Source organism: Hemicordylus capensis, chromosome 2, assembly GCF_027244095.1.
Source record: "Hemicordylus capensis ecotype Gifberg chromosome 2, rHemCap1.1.pri, whole genome shotgun sequence".
Taxonomy (NCBI): domain Eukaryota; kingdom Metazoa; phylum Chordata; class Lepidosauria; order Squamata; family Cordylidae; genus Hemicordylus; species Hemicordylus capensis.
The window spans coordinates 312,413,091-312,439,595 of NC_069658.1; the positions used below are offsets into that span (position 1 = coordinate 312,413,091).

Genomic DNA, 26,505 nt, shown 5'->3' on the forward strand with positions numbered 1-26,505 from the left:
TGCCATTTTTCCTCCAGATGGGGGTAGAATAATGGTCCAAGGAGGAACTTCAAATCCAGAACTTTTTGTAAAGTTGTGGCTTGCTTTAAGCCAGATTTCACAAATTTTAGCCATTTTAAACAAAATTTTCAAAAATTCACCAAAAACCAGGGGATTGACTCATAGCTTGGGGGCGGGGGATTACACGGAATTCTACCAATGTGGTCTTCATGTGTGCCAGATTTTATAACTGTATGTCCATCCACACCGGAAAATATAAAAGTGGGGGGGCATGCTGTTACCCCTTTTCATGAAGGAAAAGGGAAGAATCCTCCACATGCTGGTGGAAACATGGTCCAAGGCAGTTCTTGAGTTTCAGAAGGTTTTGTAAAGTTTTGGCTTTAAACAATATAGATTTCATCATTTTTAGCCATTTTTAACAAGGGATTCAAAAATTCACCAAAAATCTGGGGAGTGACCAATGTTCTTTAAATTCACTACAGCAGGCTCTGCCCTCCTTCTCTACATGCATGGCAAATTTCAAGTCTCTAGGACCTACCAGTTGCTTTTCGTAATTTTGTTTCTTATTTCCCCATTGACCACTATGGGGGGAAATCCAAATTTAAGTCAGGATTCAGGTTCTGAATCCCATCAGATTTCAACAGAGCCCATAGAATTCAAATTTTGGATCAGGTTGAATCAAAATTTTCTTAATGTGCACAGGCCTAACATGCAAATCATTTAGAGAAACCGGGTAGCGGTGAGAAAAGTGTTAAATTGTGTCTAACTGAAGAGAATAAAAGCCACCTAATGGCGCAATGGCAAAATGACTTGATTAGCAAGCCAAAGGTTGCCGGTTTGAATCCCTGCTGGTATGTTTCCCAGACTATGGAAAACACCTATATAAGGCAGCAGTGATATAGGAAAGATGCTGAAAGGCATCATCTCAAATTGCACAGGACATGGCAATGGTAAACCCCTCCTGTATTCTACTAAAGACAACCACAGGGCTCTGTGGTTGCCAGGAGTCAACACCGACTTGACAGCACACTTTACCTTTAAAGAGAGTAAAAGAGGGATGATTAAGAGCAATCAGTCAATACTATGCCTGGCTTGTTCATTTTGAGCCTTGAGTCCATAAACATGTTTGTCTGCGTAAACTAAAGAGAGAAATTATCTGTGTACCAGCATACTTATGCCAAACCAATTGTACACCTGTCTTCCAGGCTAGCTGCATGATTGTAATAATGCAGCAACTGGTGTGGAATAATGTGATAATATAGCCTCTTCCAGAAATTCTAATCAAAACCAATCAGAATCCTGACAAAGTCCATATTACATTTTTGTTTTCTAAAAGTCCTTTTGCTAGGCTGCATTTTGCAGGAACATTGTGACTATTCTAGAATGAAAAACCAATTATTAAACAGCCATTTTTGATGTAAAGGTAATATGTGTTTCAGGAAATATCTTTCTAAGCAAGTCTTTCTCACTATAATTGCATTTGCAGTGTCTTTGAAGCCTATAGCAGCTTGCTCTCAATTTATTTTAAGTAGTACATCTATCATCCCAAATGTAGTTTAAATGGACATTAAATATAGTGGTTAAATATTCAACTGTAATGTTCTTCTACTTGTTAGACCACTTTTAAAACAAGATAAAGGCTAGTTTATACTACTGATGTATGGACTGGGCAGTATCTGTGTCCCAAAGATATTGATTTTCAGCAAATGACAGTGGCCTGCACAAGGCTCAGAAATGATGCGTTTAATTAAAACTTTACTTTCAGATTCATGATTCAGAGCACATAGCAATCTGAGTACACTTCATCCCATTTGCACATTGCAGGAGCAAGCATTAAATGAAATGAGTGTCGTCCATTTAAAGATTTTAACTGCCTCTGTTAAACTGTCTCTTGCATCTTGTGTTTTAAAGCAAAAGCATCTGTCTGCTGACCTTGATTTATCAGGTTATGCAAGTAGTCTATAAGTTCCATGAGGATTACAATTTTAACACCGTACCATATGGTCCAACAATTTAACCTGAAGCAGTAGACAGATGGCTTGAAGTTACACACCAAATAAAAAGCTTTGATCAAGCAGTTGTTATGAGATGTTGCTATCCATCTGTGATGGTTTCTTTAATGATAGCAAGGAATAAAATATAAACATATAATTCAAGCATCTGATTATCCCCATGCTTGAGATAGCCTTTCCTCATGTTGTAAGTTTTAAAAGGTCACAATTCATGGCATGCTGACATGCACACACTGTTCCTTTGCACGCAGGTTTCCCCATTTACTTTCATAGACTGAGCAGCACCACATACACCTCCTATTATGTACATGAAGCTTCCTTTGGGGAAGGCCTTGTGCAAGTATGTACCATGTAAACACCAGAGCTTATGTGATTTTCAGGATTGTGTATGCTGACAACATGTCCATCCACATTTCCAAATATCCTGTCTATTTCAACAGTAATTTACCTACAACTAAGCACCTGTAAGCATGTATAGGCACTCAATTCATATTGGAATAAACAGCACCTCAGCAACTGTAAATGTAATAGGTCTTACTCTCTTACTCCTGGTAAATGTCTCCTTTAAATACTAATACTGTGGTTCTAAACCGTGGGATGGGATCCATTTGTGGGACTAGGGACAACAATCCAGCAAGCAATCAAGGGAGGATCCTGAAGGAGAGGCATCTGCCTCCTCCACCAGCCTAGACCTTAGTAGACCTTCACTGATTCTCCTGGGTGTTGAGGTGTCTGAACTCTTATCCTAGTTTGAGTTGAGAAGGATAGAGTTTGGAAAGAATTTCTGCTTTGTACTGGGCCTAGGAAATCCTGTTGGCAGCCCTGGGAGGGATCAGAGATCTTATTTTATTCCCCTTATAATTCTCCTTATTTTATTCCCCTTATAATATAACTACCCAACACGCAGCAGAAAATGTCTGAATACTGCTGTATGCAAGTTTCTCTGCACATTCATATGTGGGACAAATGATTGGTGCTGGATTGGACTCACTGATATTGAACAAGTTCAGTTTAGGCACTTTCACTGACAGCTTGTTATGAAATAAGAGCTGGATGCATTAAATTCTCCTTGCTAACAAAAGAGACATCCAATATAGATTAAATAAACAAAGAAATGGGTTTGTATTAATGTGAACTAGTTGATCAGGTGCAGAGCATCTGTGCCTCTAGTTCTCCATGTATCTCCTCCCCATCTTCATTCTGCTCCCACTTGAGCCCCAGTCCATTCTCCCCCTCCCAATCGGCACTCCGTTGCCTGCCTGGCCAGCGCTTTCCCTCACTGCCCACTGGTGGCACTTTCCCTCACTGGCCAGCCTTCTCCTGCCCGCCCCTGCCTTCTCCAGCCAGCCGCCCCCACTTTCTCCTTGCTCCTGCCGTCATTTGCCTGCCGCCACCATTATTTCCCCAGCCTACTTGTCGGATGGCTGCCACCACCATCATTTCCTTCCCCCACACGTCCCCATCGCTATCCGGCAGCTCATCATCATCATCATCAATTTTATTACAGCCGTTGGCCAGCAGAAATAGGAATAACAAATACACACAATACAACGATCAGTAAAACAGTGCTAAAACACAATAAAACAGAATACAATTCCTCATAATAAATTACTTAAAAACAATAGACAGCTGTCGCAATTAAGCACTTAATAGGGACCTTAGCCTGATTGCAATGTAGCCTGATGTGCAATTGTAATGCCCCCACTTTCTCCTTGCTCCTGCCGTCATTTGCCTGCCGCCACCATTATTTCCCCAGCCTACTCATCAGATGGCTGCCACCACCATCATTTCCTTCCCCCACCCGTCCCCATCGCTATCTGGCAGCTCTCCAAAATCTCATGAGAGCTACCATACATGGGATTAGCCACAGGTATGCCTTAGCAAATTATATACAAAGAAGATACACAGAGTTAATAAATACCTGAAGTTAGAGGTTTGCAAACACCCTCCTGGAGTACAGTACAAAACTGTCTCTCGCAACCACAATTTCTGGTGGTGGTGGAATCTTGGAATAATTAAGAATGTGTTCTAAATAAGAAACTTCCTTTTGAAGTTTTGCATTTTCTATTCAGTTGCTGTTCATTATTTCTGTTCTGACTGCTCTTTCTTACCTCATTATTGTCTCTTAGGTATATGTGACAGAACCTAGTGGCATGGAGTTCATACCGTGTCAAGTTGAGGCACGTGTAGGTCAGATATTGGATCTGCCCCTGAAGATTAATGGCTTAATGAATGTGGAAACCAGTCAGATGGTCACCTTGAGTGACTGTTCACATTTTGATTTAGTTGTTGAAGTTGAAAACCATGGTGTATTCAGTCCAATTCAAGGTGATTTAAAATGAATTCTATGTATCCTTTTATTTTTTTAAGACAAGTAAAAAGATAAACATGTCATACACTTATTGATATGTTAAGGTTTATTAATAGCAGATATTTTAAAATGAGTAAAAGGAACAATATGTCCCATAGATCAGCCTCCTAATTGGCTTATTGCATGCTCACAAGGAATAAGTAGCAATTGGCCTCAGGGAACACCAAAGAAGTAAACTGTACAATGCTGCAGTAGTTTATGCATTATTTTCTCTCTCCTACCATTGAATAGCTCCTCTTGATAGCTCTTAACAGTAGAGCTTTATGACTGTACTAGTAGGTGAGGCCCATTGTTGACCAGGCAAAGACATTTTTGAGTAGATTGCACTTATAAGAAAGTTCAAGAAATTAAATATATGTAGTATAATTTGTTATTAATGCGCTTGCCAATAGGAAGTAATTAGCAGTATACCTCTGCTAACTGAGCAAAGAGACACCTTTTAAAGGGGTAACACTCTTGTATTTAGCAGCGGGGAGAGCAACTGGCACTATCCAGCACAGCCTCCCTGCAGTGGCTCTTGCTGGTATCTGCTTTATGTTTCTTTTTAGATTGTGAGCCCTTTGGGGACCGGGGACCATTTTATTTATGTATTATTTATTTTTCTATGTAAATTGCTTTGTGAACTTTGTTTGAAGAGAGGTATATAAATATTCTTAGTAGTCCTATTCATAGTACTAGTTTGAAATTGTAGGGTTTTAACTTCAAACATTATTTATTTTATTGATTAATGACCATATATGGTAAATTGAAATCATAGTAAAATTTGAAACTGAGAAACATCTTCTGCTTTTCTTGGGCATGGTGTAATTTTGTAATTATTGATCTGATTATTGAATGTTAACTATCTACTGAGAACAATAACAGTTAAAATATGGTGATATTTTATATATTCAGAATTTTTATTTTTTTAAAAATTAAATCCTTTCCCCAGCATCTTCTGGTATAAAAGTAGTACATTCAGCTAATTTAAGTGGCAAGAGCATTCATGCAAAATTTGGTATCTGTTTGGTATCTGTAATTTGCTATCTATTAAAATCAGAAAGTATTATATTCAGAATTTCTTCCAAAAAAACTACCACAAAAATTATTTAATTTTTTGCCAAGCATATTCTGGTGTAAAAATCAGTGCATTCAGCTAATTTCAGTGGCAGCGTTGTGTATGCAAAATTTGGAAGTATGATTTTATTTTGCACAGATTCTTTAAAATATATAATAGATTTGAGCTTTCTGCATGCCTTTTTTCTATTCCATTTGCATTTTTGTCATTTCCTTTAGCCTGCAAGACTCATAAATAATGGTTTGTGGCCAGATTTGTCCACCCATTAACACTAGTGTATAACTAACACTAGTGTATAAACTGGATTAACACTAGTGTATAAACTGGAAGAAAATTTCTTGCACAACTGTATTACTGTAAAAAATAAAATTAAAATCCCCTACTGTATATTAAAAAGCTTAATATAAATGTTTTACACATTTATGCTCTGTTCATGTTTGCTTTTCTTAACAGGGAAACTAAAGGCAACTCCTGACTACTGCAGCGGAGTCAAAGTAAAAGCTGAAGCCCAAGGATACACAGCACTTGTAGTTAGTTACACACATGGTCATATTCACCTCAGCACCAGTATCATCATAGCTGCCTATCTACCACTAAAAGTAAGCTTATAGTTTTTCATTTTAGTTGGTATTTCTGAAAGTCATTTTGATTCTTAAATAAAATCTGATGTAAAATCATGTGTAAATTGAGCTAAACACCTTAGGTTCACCCTTTTGTCCTAACCAAGGCTTACGCTCACAATTAAATTAGCTCCATTCTTTTCCACCGAGATTACTGTGATGTTTTCTACCAAGGATGCGTCTTAATTTTTTTTCAGAGATTGCAGGGATTATAAAATGTCCAACCACTTGTAGGTACATTTACTTTGAGAACATGATGCACATTTTTATTAAGTTTGCACAGTCTCTATAAGCAAAATAATTAAACTGAAAAAATGTAGTTTTATAGAGCCCTCCATAAAATGTTCATTGCATATATTATTCATTCATTCATTCATTCATTCATTCAATTTCTATACCACCCTTCCAAAAATGGCTCACACAGAGTTTACACAGAGAAATAACAAATTTCTCTGCAGTTTACACAGAGAAACAACAAATAAATAGATGAATAAATAAATATATTAGACTAAATGTACCTTGTGGTTAAGAGTACTAGTTGTCCTGCTTGAATGGACAAAATCAGGAACTTTATAACCGCTGATTGTGTTATGTCTTTCTAACTGTTGATGTAGGGACTTCCTAACTTGCCATTTGCCTTTTGCATTCTCTAGTGGTACATTTCTGTGACATAATTTAGCCCTTTTCAGATATTCTGCGATTGGAAGCCACAGACTTCTGATCATGGTTTCAGCATTTGCCTCTTCAAACACATGTTCTAAGGATAAAAGTTCAAAAGCCTTACAGTATTTAAGTTACAAGACCTAACTTAAAGAACAATTAAAGAATTTAATAGAGACCTCACCAGTCCAAATAGTCTTTGATCAAAGTCCAGCAACACAAGGAGAAAAGCAATGGGGTGGTCAAGCCCTGAGCTAGGAAACCTGATATGAATTTGAAGAGAAAGAAGAAACAACTACACCCAACCTCATGACTTGTATAGTCCTTTTCTTAAGGGAAAGGTCTTAGTCTCCCTGGGGATGATCTTAATGTATTTGTTGTTTTGCAATAGGTTATTACAAATTAGAAGTCACTACCCATCTAATTTCCAAAGATGTCATTTAAAATGTATTTTACTGTAGGTTTTGATTACTGTCACCACCATGTTTGCAAAAAAATACTCTGGAGTATTGATGAGAAATATCACACACACACACGTGTCTTGAGTATTGATGAGAAAAAGGTGACCTATTGAGTATTGAGGAGAAAAGGTCATCAATACTCAAGGTTATCTAGGTGATCCCATCTATCACTTGAGCTTTTTTTCCTGCAATATTTTGTCCTCCATCATCAAACTAATGATCAAAACACTTTCAAATGTCAACTTCCAACAACATGAAACAGGGTCTTTTTACCCATTTCTTTTATGAAGCTGTATGATCTGGGTTGAGATCCATAAGAATGGGTTCTGCGCCTGCGCAGAGACCACGCGGTAGCCATGCCTCAGCTTGTCGAGGCGTCCAAGCCCTGCCCCCACGCTGTGCGCGTGCTATTTAAGGGCTGGCTGGACGCCATCTTCCTCAGTTCTTTTCCGACCGCCTCAGCGTGTTGACTTCGGTCTGCCGCCTCCTGTCGGATTCTTCCTTTTTCCTGTGAGTTCATCTACGAAATAAAAGAATAAAACGGACTGAATTACCCTGTGTATGACTTCGGACTGGCTGACGTTCTCCGGTAAATTGTTTCGACCCATTTTTTCTGGCTTCCCTGTCTCTTCTGGCGTTTCTCCGACCCGGACCGGCCCTGACTATTCGCTCACGCACCCCGTCATGACTGAGGAAAAAAAGTCCTTCAAGAGGTCCGAGGGCTGTAACGCCAAACTCCCCTCTAAGGACCTACATGAGCTGTGCCTGCTCTGTTTGGGAGAACAGAATAACGTTTCCACCTGCCGAATATGCTTATCATTCTCCAAACAAACTCGTAAAAATAGGGCGCTACGCCTGAGGGCTGCGATCTACAACCATGTCTTGAGCCCTTCAGCGGCTAGCCACCCGCATTCATCGGCTACCGCTCCTAAGTCGCCAGTACCGAAGTCATTGGAATCTCCCTCTATGTCGACCCCTCATCGCTCTCGGCCATCCAAGAACTTGGCTCCGACCTCGGTCTCGTTACCGACCACTCAGACTTCGACGTCGGCATCATCAACGCGCGGCCCACCGCCGCTTAAACACCGCTTGGGACACTCGTCTTCAAAGCACCGCAAGGCTAAGCACGGCAACCCTTCTCCAGGATCTCCAGTACCAACTAAGCACCAGAAAACGGTCGACCTCATGGGCACCCCGTCGCCCCCGACTGAGTCTCAGGTGCTCAGGCCTTCGCCCGCTTCTCCGGCAATGCACTCGTTACCGAACGTGGTATCGATGGCGGTCTCATCCATATCGATCCACTCGATATCGAGGGCTAGATCGCTTTCTCCAGCACCGATGCCAGTGTCCTCTTCTGCCCCTGCTTCGCCACACGCTCGAAGGCCTGGGCCATCAACATCGAGTCTCCACACTCCTCGAGTCTCGATGTCGACCGCTGTGTCTCCTAGCCGTCCATTTCCCGCTGCCAATGGCGACACCCAAGCATCTCCCGGCGCGGCAGCTTCGACGTTGGGCTCCTCTGCAGAACAGACTCTGCTATCGATGTTGGACTCTGCCACTACCGCTCCAACGCCATCGACATTCACGGGTTTTCCGGCGTCTACGGTTGACCCAAACACACCCGTCGTACCTCCAGACACCACTCTTTCTGCTGTCCACCTCCAAGACTTTTCTTCCTGGCATTCTTGTGGCTTCGTCCACCAGCCAGCGACGGCCCCCTCCGCGGACGATGCACGTACTGCTTCTCCAGCTGCCCCGTACGCGGATGATCACCTGAGACCATGGAGACCACTTCAACTTCATATCAACTTTCTAGAGCCCTTAGCTACGTTTCAGGCTCTTCAGGCCTTTCTACCCCTGCTCCAGGACCAAGTGGTGCAGGTTCAAATTGACAACACAACAGCTCTAGCATACATAAACCGCCGGGGGGAACAGTATCACGCAGCTTGTGTGCCCTAAGTGTTCAACTGTGGCATTGGTGTATCCGGCACCGGATCTCCCCCCAAGCGATTCACATCAAGGGTCTTCACAATGTCCTAGCGGACGACCTTAGCTGGGTATTCCTCGGGGAGCGCCACCACGAATGGTCTCTGAAGATGGACTGCATCGCTGTCCTGTTTCACCACTGGCTGCAACCGACCATAGATCTCTTCGCGACTGCTCAGAACTCGAAATGTGTGCGCTTCTGCTCCAGAGCAGGACACGATCCCCGGTCATTGGGGGATGCCTTTCAGCTAGATTGGACACAGGAAAGGCCATACATGTTCCCCCCACATCCGCTACTCGAGCGAGTGGTTGCCCGGTTGCTGTCCAACCCCACATCAGGGATTCTGGTGACACCATGGTGGCCCCGCCAACCCTGGTTTCCTCAGGTACTCAAACTGTCAAACGGTCTATTATCTCATCTCCCTCAGGTTCCAGACCTTTTGTCCCAAGACGACGGTCAGGTCCTGAATCCAGATGTACAGATTCTCCGTCTCACCGCCTGGTGAATCGGACGTTAGATCACATCCTTCTTAACCAACGTAAGCTGTCCACCAGACGTAACTATGCCAGTAAATGGTGCAGGTTCCGGCTCTATGCTAGAACACGTGGCTTCCTACCCAGATGTGCTTCCATTCATGATGTCTTGCTATATCTCATATCCCTGAAGTCTCAGGGCCTCTCTAACGTCTCCTTGAAGGTGCATCTGGCCGCCCTTTCGTCGAAACATCCGGGCTGCGACGGGAGGACCTTGTTCTCACACCCACAAAGCAAGGCATTCCTCAAAGGTCTGTTGAACGTTTTTCCACCCGTCAAGACTCCTGTACAGCCATGGAGCATCTCCCTGGTTCTCTCATCGCTCACAGAAGGCCCCTTTGAGCCTATGGCTTCGGCCTCCTTGAAACGTATCGCTTTGAAGACCGTGTTTTTAGTGGCCATAACTACAGCCAGAAGGGTGAGTGAGCTCACTGCATTGAGAATTAATCCGCCTTACACCAGATTTTTCCTAGATAAAGTCCTGATGCATCTTGACTCTTCATTCCTGCCCAAGGTGGTCTCGGACTTCCATCTAAACCAAGATATTGTCCTTCCCACCTTTTTCAGGGATCCCTCAACCACATTGGAATGCGCAATGCACGCTCTAGACGTTCGAAGAGCCTTGTTATACTACCTTAACAGGATGAAGGATTTTCGCTCTACTCCTCGACTGTTCATAGCCTACAAGGGCCCCAAGAAAGGCTCTAACATCTCCCGACAGCGCCCATCATCTTGGCTGGTCGAACTCATCAAACTTACCTATTGCTTACAAGGCAAGACTCCACCTGAAGCCATCAAGGCCCACTCAACTCGTGCCCATGCTTCATCGGCCGCACACCTTTCAGGGATTTCTTTCAAGGACATTTGCAAAGCAGCAAACTGGTCCTCAGAGATACCCTTCGTGAAACACTACTCTCTGGATGTGCGCTCTGCTGCAGAGGCTAGTTTTGGGAGGAGCATCCTTAAAAGGGTGTTGCAATAGCCTCTACTGCACCCTCCTCCTTGAGGAGCTGGCTAAACACCCATTCTTATGGATCTTGATGGATCTCGACCCAGATAAACAGGTTGCTCACCTGTAACTGATGATCTGGAAGAGATCCGTCGACATCCATAAGACCCTCCCGAACCTCCCCTCTTCAGTAGGGCTTAATCTAGTCTGCGTATGTTGTGTGGCCTTACCTGTCATCCTTACCTATGGCTCCTTCGATGAACTCACCTGTACCTGTCCTTAGATCAGCGGTCGTCCAAGAACTGAGGAAGATGGCGTCCAGCCAGCCCTTAAATAGCATGTGCACAGCGTGGGGGGGGGGGGCTTGGACGCCTCGACAAGCTGAGGCATGGCTACCGCGTGGTCTCTGCGCAGGCACAGAACCCATTCTTATGGATGTCGACGGATCTCTTCCAGATCATCAGTTACAGGTGAGCAACCTGTTTTTCCTGTCTGTTTCCATTTCTACACACCTGAGAGGCGGGGCAGTGGAGGAGGTTCTCCTTCAGAAGAACATGTTGAAAGCAATACAATAAGCCTGATGCCTAAGTTCTAGACACATTTATCTGATATGATGCCTGTTAATTTTAGTGTAACTCATTTCTAGAAAATATTATTAGGACCACAATATGCATGTGGATATATAGGACAAATTGTCCCAACACAAGGTGAGACATTTTTAAAGTGAGATGGCACCAGATCTAAATACACATAGTGGTTTCATGTGACCCACTTCCTTGGACAGGTTCCTGTAAAGTGATGCAAAGAAAAAAGCCCCCTGATCATTCATGGAAGAATTTAATGTCTGAAAATTTATTGTCCATATATTGAATAAATAAATCGAATAAATAAACTAAAAATAATATATCATGATTCATGATATATGCTTCAGATTGCAATACTCTTGATACAAGCTAAAAGACTTTAAGGTTGTTCAAACAACACAAGCTATTTGGGTAAACTACTATGACAATGATGAATATTTATATACCACTTTTCAACAAAAGTTCTCAAAACGGTTTACATAGAGAAATGAAAATAAATAAATAAAGATGGACCCCTGTCCCCAAAGGGCACACAACCTAAAAACCTCTGTCCTTCCCAAGGCAGCTGTGTTGTCTGGGAGACTAGCCCAGATCCGCTACCCAGGCAAAAATGAGGCTGGACGAAAAAGGAGCCTGTCCTACTTTACTTTTTGATTATCTGCTGCATTGGGACTCTGAAAACAGCCATAGAGCCCTGACTGCAGTGTGGCCAGGGAAGGGAGCCCTGCTGGATTGCAGAAGGCTGTCTATCTGCTGCTCATGCAGGGCATTGTGGGTTGCCCTTTCTTCTGGCAACGTGAGAGGACTTTCTTCTCCCAATCCCATCTCAGGTGACCACTGCAGTGCTGCTCATGTGGGTGTGCAAATGGCAGTGCCCCAAAGGCATGACGATTTTGTGGGGGAAGGTAGGTAGGATCCTGCCTTCACCCTCAGCCCTCCCAAACCCAAACGCCATGGGTTGTGTGAATGACCTTTTAATATGGAAAAATGTGGGATAAGTTGCTTAATGATCTTCATCCTAGAAATGGTAATACAGGACATAAATAAATGCACGTTTGTCCTCCAATATTCCATTAAAAAAGTCTAATGTCAATGTACTTTGAGTCTGCACTGAAAGCAAGTGGAGGAAAAGAGATGAGCTTTTAAGCCTGTGTTAACTGACATGTTAAAATAATAGAAATCTTTATACTGTCATCAAATTGTTCAACTCAAGAGGAGGAGGGCTGATTTTTGATAACTAAATGTGTAGAGTCAGGCAGGTCAAGTGTACCTGTACTGGCAGCAGCTATGCTATTGTTTGTAGCTTTAATATTTCTTAACCATGCCTGATTTCAAGATAAGCTGATTATATGAATCTAATTGGTTAAACCCTTGCTAACTGAGCAAAAAGGCACCTTTTAAAGAGGTGGTTCTCTTTATTTAGTGGGAGACTGCAACTGACCCCATCCAACCCAGCACAGCATCCCTCCAGTGGCTCTTGTTGGTGTCTGTCTGTCGTTACTTTTTCAATTGTGAGCCCTTTGGGGACAGGAAGTCATCTTGTTTGTTTGTTTGTTATTGCCAAATGTGGTATATAAATATTTGTCGTAGTAATAAATTTAAAGACTACGGTGAGAGAACGTTTGGTATTAAATGACCTTTTTTTCAGTATTGTGCATGATTTATATTTCAATCAGCATTAATTTCTTCTTCTTCTAGACTATTGACCCTGTTTCTGTTGCCTTGGTAACTTTGGGCTCTTCCAAAAATATATTGTTTGAAGGAGGACCCAGACCATGGGTTCAAGAACCATCCAAGTTCTTCAGGAACATCACTGTTGAAGAACCACAGAATGTTGGCTTATCCTTCCTAGGGCCATCTGCATCTAGGAATCCTTTCCAGCATTGGGTTAAAGCATCTTGCAAAGCCTTGGGGGAACAGGTAAGTGAGAAAGATTCATGTGCTATCTATCTATCTATCTATCTATCTATCTATCTATCTATCTATCTATCTATCTATAATTGTGGGCCATGGTAATTGAGAGAGACAATTTTAGCTGACAGCAAAGGCAAGAAGTCTTTCAAGAGGTAAGCAGCAGAAGAGCTCAAAGTAAAATGTGATCACTAAATTAGTTGCTGCTCTTTATGCTTTCTGATGAGTCAATATTGCTTGTGCGAATTATGAATTTTTAAGTTATGTTAACGTTATGAGTGCTTTTACACCATATTCCTATGTCGTGAAAGGTGTTAAAAGCTTTAACAGCTCAGTATATTTCCTGTGTATAAGAACATTGCCTGTTCTCAGAGGGCATTGAACCTGAACACATTTGATCATATTAGACATTTCCCTGATTTTGCTGAATTGTAGCAGTGTTTCACATCTTTCCTAATGTCCATACAATGTTTTTTTGGCATTTAGTACAACAGTATGTTATTTGCAGATCTGCTTAGGTGAAAGTAATATAGTGTCCATGTTCAGATATAGCTAAGCATGTTGCTAAGCAATATTACTCTAGCTGTTGATAAGTGCTTGGTGTTAAAATATGCACTGGAAAAGAATTCAGTGGGCCCTGGGCCCCAAAGATTTGAACATTGCTATCCACAATCTACTATGTTTGTTGAAGATTCTGACCTTTTTATTTGTAATGGCTTATCTGGAATATTGCATTACTTAGTTGACATTTCTTGATTTGTACACACACACACACACCTGCCAAAAATGAGCACTTTGTGTATTATCTGAGCACATAATTTCCCTTTAGCTCAGCATCTGAAAGGTATGCTAAACAATGATGACCAAATGCAGATCCTAATGAGTCATGTATGGATGTCCTGCACAAGCCCCATTGAATTGAACAGAAGCAGTGATTTTGGAAAATTGCTCCCATGCTATTTATATAACTTACATATGATATGAAAAATAAGGTGTTTATATACAAATATACTATATACAAATATCGCTCCTGTTGGTGCAGAAACAAAATGAAAACGTTGGGTACATCTACCTTACATTAAGTGCATTATTTACTTCCCTTTCCTGGAAGGAAGGAAGGGAATTTTTCTGTTTCAAAATTTTGAAACTTTAGTTTTTGGTTTTCTGTGTTAAATAAAGTAAAAAAGCAATAAGCAATGCAAAATTGTGCTTTGATAATGTACTGGAACTGCTTCTGAAATTCTATGTCAAAATGATGCCTCTTTATTAGTTAGCAGTACAGGTTATTACTGGAGCAGAAACTAATGTTGGTGAAAAGGTGTTTCTTTGGACTATGCATTAGGCTATTTGTATCTGCAAAATAAATATTTCTAAGCACGGCAGTCACTTTCTCTTTTCATGTGTTTCTTCATATCTTTATGCAGGTGATTTCATTAACAATTGGAAACAAGCCCACTGTTACTAACCCCTTTCCAGCTGTTGAACCTGCTGCTATGACATTGATCTGTGCCACTCCTTCCCGATTGACATTGACAGCTGTATATGCAAATACTCAGCTAGATATCTCCTGTCCTTTTCTTCGCCAAAGCAAACAAGGGGTAAGTGTAAAGAATGAGAAACAGAACACCCACTGCTGAGACCTAAATATCTGTATACATTACAGTTTTTTCTGTGGCTTCATCCCACAGTGCTGGTGAAACATCCAAAGGTAGCACAGCATCATTAGGGGCCAAATTGCACGGGTCCTTCCCACACAATTGTCATCCAATTTGGTGACTATTTTTGAGGGAAATAGTCCCAAACATTTTTTCTTTTGATGAATAAAGACTGTTGGATTGCAGGGCAACACTGCTTTTCTATGACTTTATACATAAATATTCTAAGGATCATTGTTTTCCTGTTTGTAAATCAAATTATTATTTTCTAGGTTCCTGTCTCAAATTATCACAAACCAGTATTGGATTTGGAGGTTTATGATCAACAGGGGCGTAAATTTGACAATTTTAGTTCCCTTAGTATTATCTGGGAATCAACAAAATATTCATTAGCCAGCATTGAGGACAATATGCCAATGGAGCTATCTCTGAAAAATCATGGAAGTGGTCAGAAGAAAATGCATGGTACAATTTTACATTTCATTCTACAATAAATTACTTATTGGGTTGTATCTTAAGAAAGTTAGTCATGACTATGCACCATTGAAATCAAATTATAACTAACTTAATCCTGTTCATTACTGAATACAGTCATTCAGTTGTTTGGTTGAACTGAGTGTACTTTGTATATATGCAGAGTTTTGGTGTGGGAAGGGATTTACTTTGGTCCTAAGCAAGATTTTGAAGGCATGTAACATTTTTCTCAACAAAACATAAATTTTAAAAAATTAAGTCTGCTTTAGGATATTTCAGATGAAATGGGAACATATTATTTACTTTAAGGACTATAATGCTATAGTCATATGCTTGTGATTAACCAATCCACTTTTATCTGCCATTTTTTTAGGTTTGCAGACTGTTTTAGTTCATCATAAACCTGGAACAGCTACTTTATCTGCTACTGCAACTGGATATCATCATTCTCATCTTAATGCTGCTGAAGTGAATAAACAGGTAATGCAATTTTCTTCCATATTTTGCTGTACTGTCGTAATGAAGAATATTTGCTGTCAGCATTTCCTTAGTATATTTTAGTACATTTCAGTGGCTTTAAAAATATGTGTCATAATACAGACATTTATGAGCCTTTCCCCCCTGACAGAGCCACTTAAATGCAGTTTTCAAACATTTAAGTGGCTCTGCTACTCTCCTACACTACTCTCCTTTTTCCTATAGTTACCAAATTAAACATTGTGGGCTCTCTTTCAGTCTTTGAATGTAGGTTTGAAAAAAATGTAGGTTTGGTTCTGTATTTTCACTTATTGGAGAAGTGGTTTTTAAAGTCTTAAAAATTAAAAATCATTACTGCAGATGTGACTGGGAAGGAATTATATTTATGATTTCACTGGGGAAAACAATGTGAGTGGTTTGCTATGTTCATGTCTAAAGCGCAACACATTGGCCACAATCCAGAAAACTGCAGTTGAGCCAACAAAGTGCTTGCATGAGCCAGGTGGCACTTCTAATTCATTTTTAGTCTCTCCTCCTCCGCCCTCCAAAATCCATGTCATATAACAAACTGCTTTTGAAACTGCCTTCTGTTTCTTAAGCCAGGGTTTCTTAACCTTGGGCCCCCAGATGTTGTTGGACTACAACTCCCATCATCCTCAGCCACAAAGGCCATGCCTGGAGATGATGGGAGTTGTAGTCCAACAACATCTTGGGGTCCATGATTAAGAAACCTTGTCTTAAGTTATCCTAGGTTAAGTTATTATTACATTCATTTAAAAAATGAACTATTCAAAATAAAGAGAGGGGGGGTTTAAGAGTAAACTAAACGAGTTTACATGCCCTCAAGATGCTCCTGAGCTGATATAAACCAGGTTTAAAGAGATGCTTGCCAAGTCAGTGGACATAACACTCCAAAGCATCTTATGGAAACAGAATCCTATACCTTGGCTAGTGCCATCTCAAGGCAACACATCTAGTTCCATTGATCCTCTCCACATTGGACATGAGAGACAAAATTGAAGAACTCCTCTTTGATGGAGAAGGTCTCTTTAGTTCTCAGATGGACTAAACCATGGAGAAAATGAAAAAATGAAAACGTCTTGGTCTGAGGGTAGAAACAATAGGAAGACCTTCTAATACTCTCAGAAATGTATTTTTCCTCAAAGACTTAGTCAACAACCACAAAAAAACCAAACTTCAGGACCAGTCCAAACAAAACCTTTGATTTCCTGGCCTTCCTGCCTGTTGGAGATTCTGGACCAACCAAGCTTGCCCTTTGCCTTTCCACAGGCGTCTTATCACATCCAACGCCTGGGTGCTAAGTTTCATCTCTACTGGCTATGCCATAAAGTTCCATACAGGAATAAAACACACACCCTCAACTCCTACCTTATTGACAGAGACTCAAGAACTACTGTCCAAGGGGATGATAGAACCAGTCTCGCAGAAGCACCAATGGACAGACCTCCCCAGATAAGTCCTTGTCGCCACCCTCATCTAGTCTGTGCTCAGCCTTCTGGATAACCTTGGTGTGGAAGTGAACTGGAAAAAGTCCATACTATAGTTCTACAGAGGTCCCTATAATACATAGGAGTGATTTTGCACAGGCACAAAGCCCATGTTGTGAATAATCACCGATGATCTTTTTGATCACCGAAAGATCAAAGGTTAAATGTGAGCGACCTGATTTTATGCATGCCAAGCAAGCACAATTGTCATTGGACTTTCTAAGCCCTACCTGGAGATGCCAGTGATTGAACCTGAAACCATCCGTTATGCATGCCAAGTAAGCACAGTTGTCATTGGACTTCCATCTTGGGGTTTTTTTAAGTAGCAGGCACAGGGGCTTCAGTCGTGACTGGGGACAGCATGGGGATTAGCCCTTTCTCCCCCTGGCATTGCCCTATTGAAAATTACCCCACCATGAAGCTGCTACTTGCTCTGGGAAGGAAGCAGGTCTTGTCATTCAACTATCATTTTCCCAGAAAAAAACTTAAATATTTTTATCTGAGGCTTTGTCACCATTTTATAGTGAAATATTGCTCTGAATTGTTGAAAAGGAAACAGTAAGAGATTATTGGTTACTCTCAGACACAGGCCAGCTGCTTAGAAATTGTCTGTATCCTGCCCACTGTTAGTCATCACTAAGCACCACTGATATACATTAGACGTTCTATGAATGACTACCTACTTCCATCTTAAGAACTTCTCCTGCAAACCCCTTTATGAACATAAGAACAGTCTTCCTGGAACTTAAGCCCTCTTCAATCTTTCCAAAAGAAAGGGTGGGATGCTGCACTCACATACAGCATCCTGAGAGTATACCTGCAAGCCCCAGCCTGGTGATTGCACACTCAAAAGCCTCACCCTCATGCTATAAATGTGAAAGAAATTGTTTCTCTGGTCAGAGCCTAGGGCAGCATCCAGTTCTTTAAGGTCTGAAGAGGGCTTTAGTCATGGCCCAGTGTAGCCTGGATCCTGTCCAGTGCTTTTCTCTTCTGCATCTTTTCCCTAGGGTTTTGTTTCATTGCATTTTTTTCCCTTGGGAAATGTGTGAACATATTTTAAAGGGTTGCACTGGCAGTAAGAGATCCAAATAATGTACTTGATTAAAATAAGCCCTGATCCAGAAAAGCACATATTAACAATAAACTCCCCATCTTGGTCTACAACCTGAGCTTCCATTTGAACAAGCCCTGCTACACCAGCACAAGCTTGTGCACATGCTTAGCAGGTATCTTTTGATCAATGCCAAGAGTCTTTCTCTTCTATATCCTATTGATGCGATCATTTATAAAAACTGGGGGGGAGACTATTTTTGCCAATATCTGTATTAAATGTAGATCTTTAATTACATTTGGAAAGGGTGATTGTCTACATGGGGAAATCAGAGCATTTCTGACCTCCCCAACGTGAACTTGCACAGCCCTACAGATAGACAGTGTTTTAAAAACTGCAATTACTCTGCTTAGTTTCCCAGAGAAATGGGCTAAAAAACCCACCGAAAATATTTTAAAAAACAAAACAAAGCCAGCTTTGTTAATCCCAAATGACCCAAGCCTCAAATCTTGCCTTTTTTGAACTAATCAGTTTATGAAGTCTCGGGTTTTTTTATTTTCTAAGCTTTAATTTTAGGGCCTATCTCTTTATCTTAACAGAGTGAATTGGTTTTGAAAGTGTTCATTGCTAACACTAGATATACAGTATATAGCTTGCTCCCGGGATCTCCCACTTTTATCTACTCTTTCATAAGCAAATGAACTGTGTACCAAACTGATTTTGCATATATTGTCTGACTGTAAATTTTATGCTACAGCCTTTTTTAAAAACCTTCTTTATTCCTTTCAGTATGAATCTCTTATACCTGTATCTGCAGCTATTGAACTGATTCTCGTGGAAGATGTAAAAGTGAGTCCCACTGAAGTGACAATCTATAATCACCCAGCTATCAAGGTAAGGGTTTTTTCCTTGCATATTTTGTTCTAATAGACTGAGAGAGAAAAAGATCAGTGTGAAGATGCAAATTATATAATGTGTATACTCTTTGCAGGCTGAACTTTTTATTAAGGATGGCTCTGGATATTTTTCCATTAATACTAGCATTGTCAATTTGGTAAAAGTGACTTATGAAGAAGCTCAAGGCATTGCAGTGGTGAGTATTATAATGCAAACTGTTGTCTTGCTTTGCCAAGGGATGGGGGGAGAGAGTCATTTAAATAGTAATTTTTGTAAAGCCCATTGAAAGTGTCAATGACAATTATTAAAATTAAGATTTCAAAGGAGATAATGAGTTTTAACTTAAATTGTAGGCCTTTGCACAGGAAAAACATTCCATTTAGAAACTTTAGAGATTTGGAGTGGGATAGGCCAATTTGTTTTGCTGCTTTGATTGTATGTTGTGCTTTGTTTCAATATGCTTTGGAGGCAAAGGTTTGACCATTGACATAAAGGGACTGTCTCTGAGGATATTTCTTGGAGGGTTTCTGGAAATCTAGGCTATGGAGGGATGGCAGACCCATCAAGGATCCTTGACCCTAGGATCTTTCATGGGGGATTGCCCTTCCTCTCAGAGAAAGTTTGGGTCTGAAGTAAAGCTAATGGAAGCACCACACTTTGCTTTGGAATGAAAAATAAACTGAAACCCTATTAAATTGCCCTTAGTTGTTCCTATAGAAACTATGGGCATAGCCCACTAGAAAATGCTCCCAGACTAAACTAATTGGAATGAACAGAAGATATGCAATGTTCTGTGTTTTATTTCAATAGGGCTTCTGTTTCTAGTGTCCAGTTCACCATATTCTTATGAGACTATAATTCAGACACTTTGGCACTGAAGTGAAAAATAGGGATGTGCACGAAAGGTTGTTCGGCACGGCGGGGGTAGGGCTTTAAGGGCGGGGGAGAGTGTACTCACACACCCCCGCCGCATTTCCCCCGCCGGCGCTCTCGGAATTAGAAGCCCCTCGGGACGGCAGCGTTCCTCCCTGCCGTCCCGTTGCCCCCGTCGGCCGGAAGTGGCCGGAAGTCCCGTTCGCGCGTGCGCCCGTCGTGCGCGCGCGCGGCCGTACGCGCGCGCGCATGACGTGTGCACGCGCAAACGGGACTTCCGGCCACTTCCGGCCGACGGGGGCAACGGGACGGCAGGGAGGAACGCTGCCGTCCCGAGGGGCTTCTAATTCCGAGAGCGCCGGCGGGGGAAATGCAGCGGGGGGGGGTGAGTACACTCTCCCCCGCCCTTAAAGCCCTACCCCCGCCGGCACCGAAACGCCGAATCGCCCCCACCACCTGAAACGTTTCGGCGGCCTTTTCAATGGCCGCCGAAATGTTTCGGGCTCAAGCCTAGTGAAAAACCCCAGTCTGGAAGTATATGTGCCTGGGAGATACAGAGTTTCTTCATTTCACTCTGATTGGCTCCCGTCTTTGTCCATTTAGTTATTCAAATTCATCAAGTTATTGGAAATTCATCAAGCTATTAAATCACTAAAAAGCAAAAACAAAATTCCTTCTCCATTATGACCAAATCCTCCCTAGATTAATTTGGTTATTAAATTCACCAACTTATTTATTTATTCATTTAAAATATTTAAAATATTTCTATCCCGCTCCTCCAGTACATTACTGCTCGGGTTGGCTCTCAACATTTATAAAACAGTTACAATAGCACATCGCATTTTAAGCATTTTTCTCCCTCTCATAACACTAGAACCAGCGGTCATCCCATGAAATTGATTGCCAGGAAATGTAGGACCAACAAATGGAAGTACTTTTTCACACAATGCATGATCAGCTTGTGGAATTCTCTGCCACAAGATGTGGTAACAGCCAACAACCTGGATGGCTTTAAGAGGGGGTTGGATAACTTCATGGAGGAGAGGTCTATCAACGGCTAATAGTCAGAGGGCTATAGGCCACCTTCAGCCTCAGAGACAGGATGCCTCTGAATAAAAGTTGCAGGGGAGTAACATCAGGAGAGCAGGCATGATCTCAACTCCTGCCTGTAGGCTCCCAGTGGCATCTGGTGGGCCACTGTGTGAAACAAGATGCTGGACTAGATGGGCCTTGGGCCTGATCCAGCAGGGCTGGATTGATTGATTGATTGATTGTTAAATTTATATACCACCTTTCATTAAAACAATCCCAAGGTGGTTTACAGCAAAATGTAAAAACAAGATTATAAAGAGCCATTTTGGAAGGGCGGTATATAAATCAATCAATCAATCAATCAATCAAATAAATAACAATGGCACAATTAAAATATTAAGCTAAAAATATAAAACAAATCTGATTAAAAAATTTAAAACACAAGCATAAAAACAATACAAAGATGTGACTGCTATGTAAGCTGTTCCTGGGACCCCGGAGCTGTTAAAACAATAGAGCTCAGCAACTACAGGGGCTTCCGTCATGAATGTGCCACTCTGCAAATTATGCTCTATGGTCCTTTCCCCGCAATGTGTTCGAAAGGGCTGGTCCCACTTCTTGCCCCTTCTCAACCAGAGGACAGCTAATGATGTAATGTGGGTTTTCAGTGTGCTGGTGATGTAATGCATTATGGGACACCCACCTCATGTTATAAAATTGCCCCGCTGTAGATGTATGCAGCAGGGTCAATGTGAAGAAGTCCCACCCCGCCGCATTATTCAGCAGCGTGCCCCACTTACAGTGGGGCTTGACTGAAAAAGAAAGTGCCCAAAGAATGATGGCAGGTGTTTCTGTGACTGTGAGGTGATTTTATATTGTCTCAATGAGGCTACCTTTTTCAATCCTTCGTGGACCCCGCTCTTATCTCTGCAAATGGATATGTGGATGCCTCAGTTGTCAGTGCAAGATTTGCAGAGCCAAACGCAGGCTCTGCATATCTGTCTGCAGTGGGGTAGGATATCTCCCTCTCCCACCAACTGTTTATATACTGTTTTCCAACAAGTTTTCAAAGTGGTTTACATAGAGAAATAAGAAGGATCCCTGTCCCCAAAGGGCTCACAATCTAAAAGAAAATGTAAAACATTTTCCCTGCTAACTTGGCAAAGAGGCACTTTTTACTGTGGTGATTCTCTTTATTTAGCAGGGGGAGAGTAACTGACCCTACCCACCCCCAGCACAGTACCAGCGACTGTTGCTGGTGTCTCTCTTATGTTTCTTCTTAGATTGTGAGCCCTTTGGGGACAGGGTTCCATCTTATTTGTTTATTTCTCTGTGTAAACCGCCCTGAGCCATTTTTGGAAGGGCAGTATAGAAATCAAATAAATAAATTAATTAAATAAATAAAATAGGCACCAGCAACAGTCACTGGAAGTACTGTGCTGGTGGTGGATAGGGCCAGTTATTCTCCCCCTGCTAAATAAAGAGAATCACCATGTTAAACAGGTGCCCAGTTAGCAGGGGTACCACCCACATATGGTCTGTGTGAACAGGCCTATTGCCTTCTCCTCATGATTGCTTCAGTGCTGTATAAATGAAATTCAGGGTAGGGAACATTTCTTCCTAAATGTAGGAAGGCCTATTTAAAATTTTTAAATGCATTCTCAGGCCTATTTAAAAATAATTATATTGTCAAAATATTGAATAAAACAAGTTTTTAAAATCTACCAAAAAATGTCTTGCAAGATTTGGGTAAATACAGAATAATTTCTAATTCAGTAAATCAAATACATTCATACTTCATCTGATTTTTCTTTGGTTTCCAGTAGTGAAACTAGGCTAAACCTTTTAGGAAGCATCACACTTCTGCATGATATATATACTTTAGCAGTTTATAAAGAATTTGGAGTGATAAAATATCATGACAGGCAATGCTACAGGAAACAGATTGATGACAGTACAGAAAAGTATATCACTTTGCAAAAGTATAACAACAATACAATTGTAATTAATAACATTTGTTGAAATCTTAAATTGTTTTCATTAAGTTGAGATCCTGTCAATTCATGTGAATCAATTGCAGTTAATGTAAATCATAATTGTCTGCCTTCACAGATATATCACTCTGATGGTGTAACCTAAAAATTCTTAACCCTACAAATAGGGATGTGCACAAAACCGGTTTGCCCAGTTCGGTTTGAATTTGAACCAGGTTCGAACCAGGAGGGGGTGGTTCGATTTTGGTTTTGCTTGAACCTCCCCCTAGTTCAGTTCGAACTTGAACCGTTTTGAAATGGTTCGAACCGGTTTGGACATCCAAAAATCAGTAGGATAGTAGCTGGCACCCAGCGGTACCTGCCACCCAAATCCCAAAGCAATCGGACACTCGTACGATTTTCTATGAATTTTTGGAAATTATTTTTATTTTTTTCTCATAGGGTATAATGGGACTCGAACCAGCCCATTATACCTTATTGTGGAGCACCCATGGCTGCCAACAACCACCCAAACCCTGAAGCAATCGGACAGTACTACAACTTTTTATGAATATTTGAAATATTTTCAGTTATTTTTCTCATAGAGTATAATGGGACCAGAACCAGCCCATATCCCCTATTTTGGAGCACCTAGGGGCACAAAAGCAGGGTGGGTGGTAGACAGACAGGGGTGCCTACCAACCACAAAACCCCAAGGCAATCGGATACTCCTCTGATTATTGGTGAATTTTTAAAGTATTTTTGAATTCCTCATAGGGAATAATTAGGATTGCAGCAAATGTGTAGCTTCACATCGGGGGGAAAGTGGTGTTGTAGAGAGGTGTGTGGTGGATAGTAGTTCCTAGGGTAGGCAAGGAAACTATCAGAATTATTTGAAAGGAATGGGACAAAAGGCTGATTTTTAAATGATTTTTGAAGTTTATGTGACTGTAAGGTTTTTCTCCATAAAGAAGCATGGAGGTGTCAGCAAATGTTTAGCTTCACGTAGGGGGAAAGGGGTGTCCAAGAGCAGAGTGTGGTGGGTGGTAGTTCCCAAGGGGGACCAGGAAGCTATCAGAATTATTTGAAAGGAATTGGGCAAAGGGCTGATTTTTAAGTGATTTTTGAAGTTTATGTGTCTTTAAGGTTAGCAGATGAGAGTGGATTCATGGTTTGTCATTGAAAATCTTATATGCTACCAAAGAATCTACACTCAGAACACTTCAGAAACAACAAAAACCAGTACTCCATGGGTTAGCAACCCATGGAGGTGGTTGGCACCCTCACTCTGGACCACCCCAGCACCCCCCAAGTGCAGTTATGGGCCTGCTGAAACCTCCATTCTTCCCTATAGAGAAAAACCTTAAAGCCATTTGTGGGGTGCTGGGGTGGCCCAGAGTGAGTGGTGGTCTAGTGCAAAGAGGGTGCCAACCACCCCCATGGATTGCGAACCCATGGGTTACTGGGTTTTGTTGTTTCTGAAGTGTTCTGAGTGTAGATTCTTTGGTAGCATATAAGATTTTCAATGACAAACCATGAATCCACTCTCATCTGCTAACCTTAAAGACACACAAACTTCAAAAATCACTTAAAAATCAGCCCTTTGCCCAATTCCTTTCAAATAATTCTGATAGCTTCCTGGCCCCCCTTGGGCACTACCACCCACCACACTCTGCTCTAGGCCACCCCTTTGCCCCTGATGTGATTTGCTGACACTTCCATGCTTCTTTATGGAGAAAAACCTTAAAGACGCATTATTTAATGATAATGATAATTTTCAAAAATTCATAAAATATCGTACGAGTGTCCGATTGCTTTGGGGTTTGGGTGGCAGGTACCCCTAGGTGTCAGCTACCATCCTACCAATTTTTGGATGTCCAAACCAGTTCAAACTGGTTCAAATCGAACCACCCCCGGTTCAGTTCGAATTCGAACCTGCAGCTCGAACCTGATGGCTGGTTCGGTTTGAATTCGAACCTTCGAACCACCCTGGTTCGAATTTGAACCGGTTCGAATTCAAACCGGTTCGCACATCCCTACCTACAAATGCTTCATTTTTTCCTTGGGTTTTCCATGCATTATCATTTCACGAGGTCATATTTTTAAAAGTTGACCTTTCTCAATGATTTGTACTTTATTTTTGTCTTACTGATGCCAATGGGAGAATACAGGATGAGAGGCTACATACTGCATTAGGATCCATTAATGAAGTTGCTACCTACAGGCCCTTTGCACTAACTCAGTGACATGAGATTGCTTAAGTATATTTTACAAATTAACTTGGAACAGCTTTTCCTTTCATAGAAAAATATGTATTTTTAATCTTAGTGCAATTCTCATTTTCTGAGATACCAGCGTTCAACTTATTGGTCTCTCTAAAAACAGTGGCTGATATGATGAGCAAAATTACTCAGAGTGGGCCCATTGAAATTAAAAGGATTTCCAAAAGAAATGTCACCATGTTAACCAGTCAAAGAAATTCAAAGCAGTTACATTAAAAATAGTTTTTAATTTTTATTTATTTCTGATATTTTAGATCTATCCATTACTTCCAGGGTCATTGACTGTAATGATTCATGACTTGTGTCTACCATTTACTAATCTTGCTAAAGCTGAAGTAATTGTGTCTGATATACAAGAAGTATATGTTGGTGTTGTTGACAAGGTTAGTATTTATTTCCAAATGAATTTATTGTTGCTTATAACATATTATTCTCAATTAATAGGGCTCGTTTATTTACATTTCATTTAAAGTTTATCCCGCCTCCCCCAGACACACGCAGTCACACATGTTTAAGACTTCTGGAACTAAGAGTTGTAGAGAGCTAATTCAGCACAGTGGCAGAGAAACTATTGAATTCACTAAACAAACTATTTCTCAGCCACCTGCAATGAGCCACCTATTGAGTTGTATAATAAAAAGTGTGAGTAGGATCAGGGTCATGCAAGTGAAATTCCTGCCCCTGCCTCAGCTCAATAGGAATTCTCAGTGCCTTCAGCTGCAGCCTGGCGGAAGGAAAGGCTGTGAGAAGGAAGCCTTTGAGCAACAGTCCCTGAAGATTGGAGGTTTCGGAGGCTCCCCAGAAGTTCTGGTTAATCATCCTTGCTAAGAATAAGTCCAGTATGTCAGAAAGCAGTTTGGAAGCTTCCACGAAACTTCTGCTTCTGCCAGATTATAGTTCTGTACTCCAGTTACTGGAAAAATGCTTTCTGCCATCAAAGTCTTTAGCCATAGCTTTGTATAGTGGACTATGGTGGCATCATGGAAATAGAATGGGAACAATTGGCTCATCCAGGCAATGACTTGTTATTGAGCTAATATGGCTTTGAGCAATCATGTCTCAAGAGGAATGAGACTGAGCCAGAATTAAACCTTGGCTTCACATGACATTTCAGAACACTGGAAGCATGAACCCACCC

The 26,505-nt window shown here is 41.3% G+C and overlaps 1 protein-coding gene across 1 annotated transcript in view; it reads left to right on the forward strand.

Moving 5' to 3' along the window:
• The window catches only part of NUP210 (nucleoporin 210), a 182,868-nt gene that overhangs the window by 77,889 nt on the left and 78,474 nt on the right, over positions 1–26,505 (forward strand). The window contains exons 13-21 of the mRNA XM_053299000.1: positions 4,142–4,340; positions 5,894–6,039; positions 12,933–13,154; positions 14,570–14,743; positions 15,073–15,265; positions 15,648–15,754; positions 19,100–19,204; positions 19,302–19,403; positions 25,622–25,750. Coding sequence (XP_053154975.1) covers positions 4,142–4,340; positions 5,894–6,039; positions 12,933–13,154; positions 14,570–14,743; positions 15,073–15,265; positions 15,648–15,754; positions 19,100–19,204; positions 19,302–19,403; positions 25,622–25,750 — 1,377 coding nt within the window. The remainder of the gene's footprint in view (positions 1–4,141; positions 4,341–5,893; positions 6,040–12,932; positions 13,155–14,569; positions 14,744–15,072; positions 15,266–15,647; positions 15,755–19,099; positions 19,205–19,301; positions 19,404–25,621; positions 25,751–26,505) is intronic.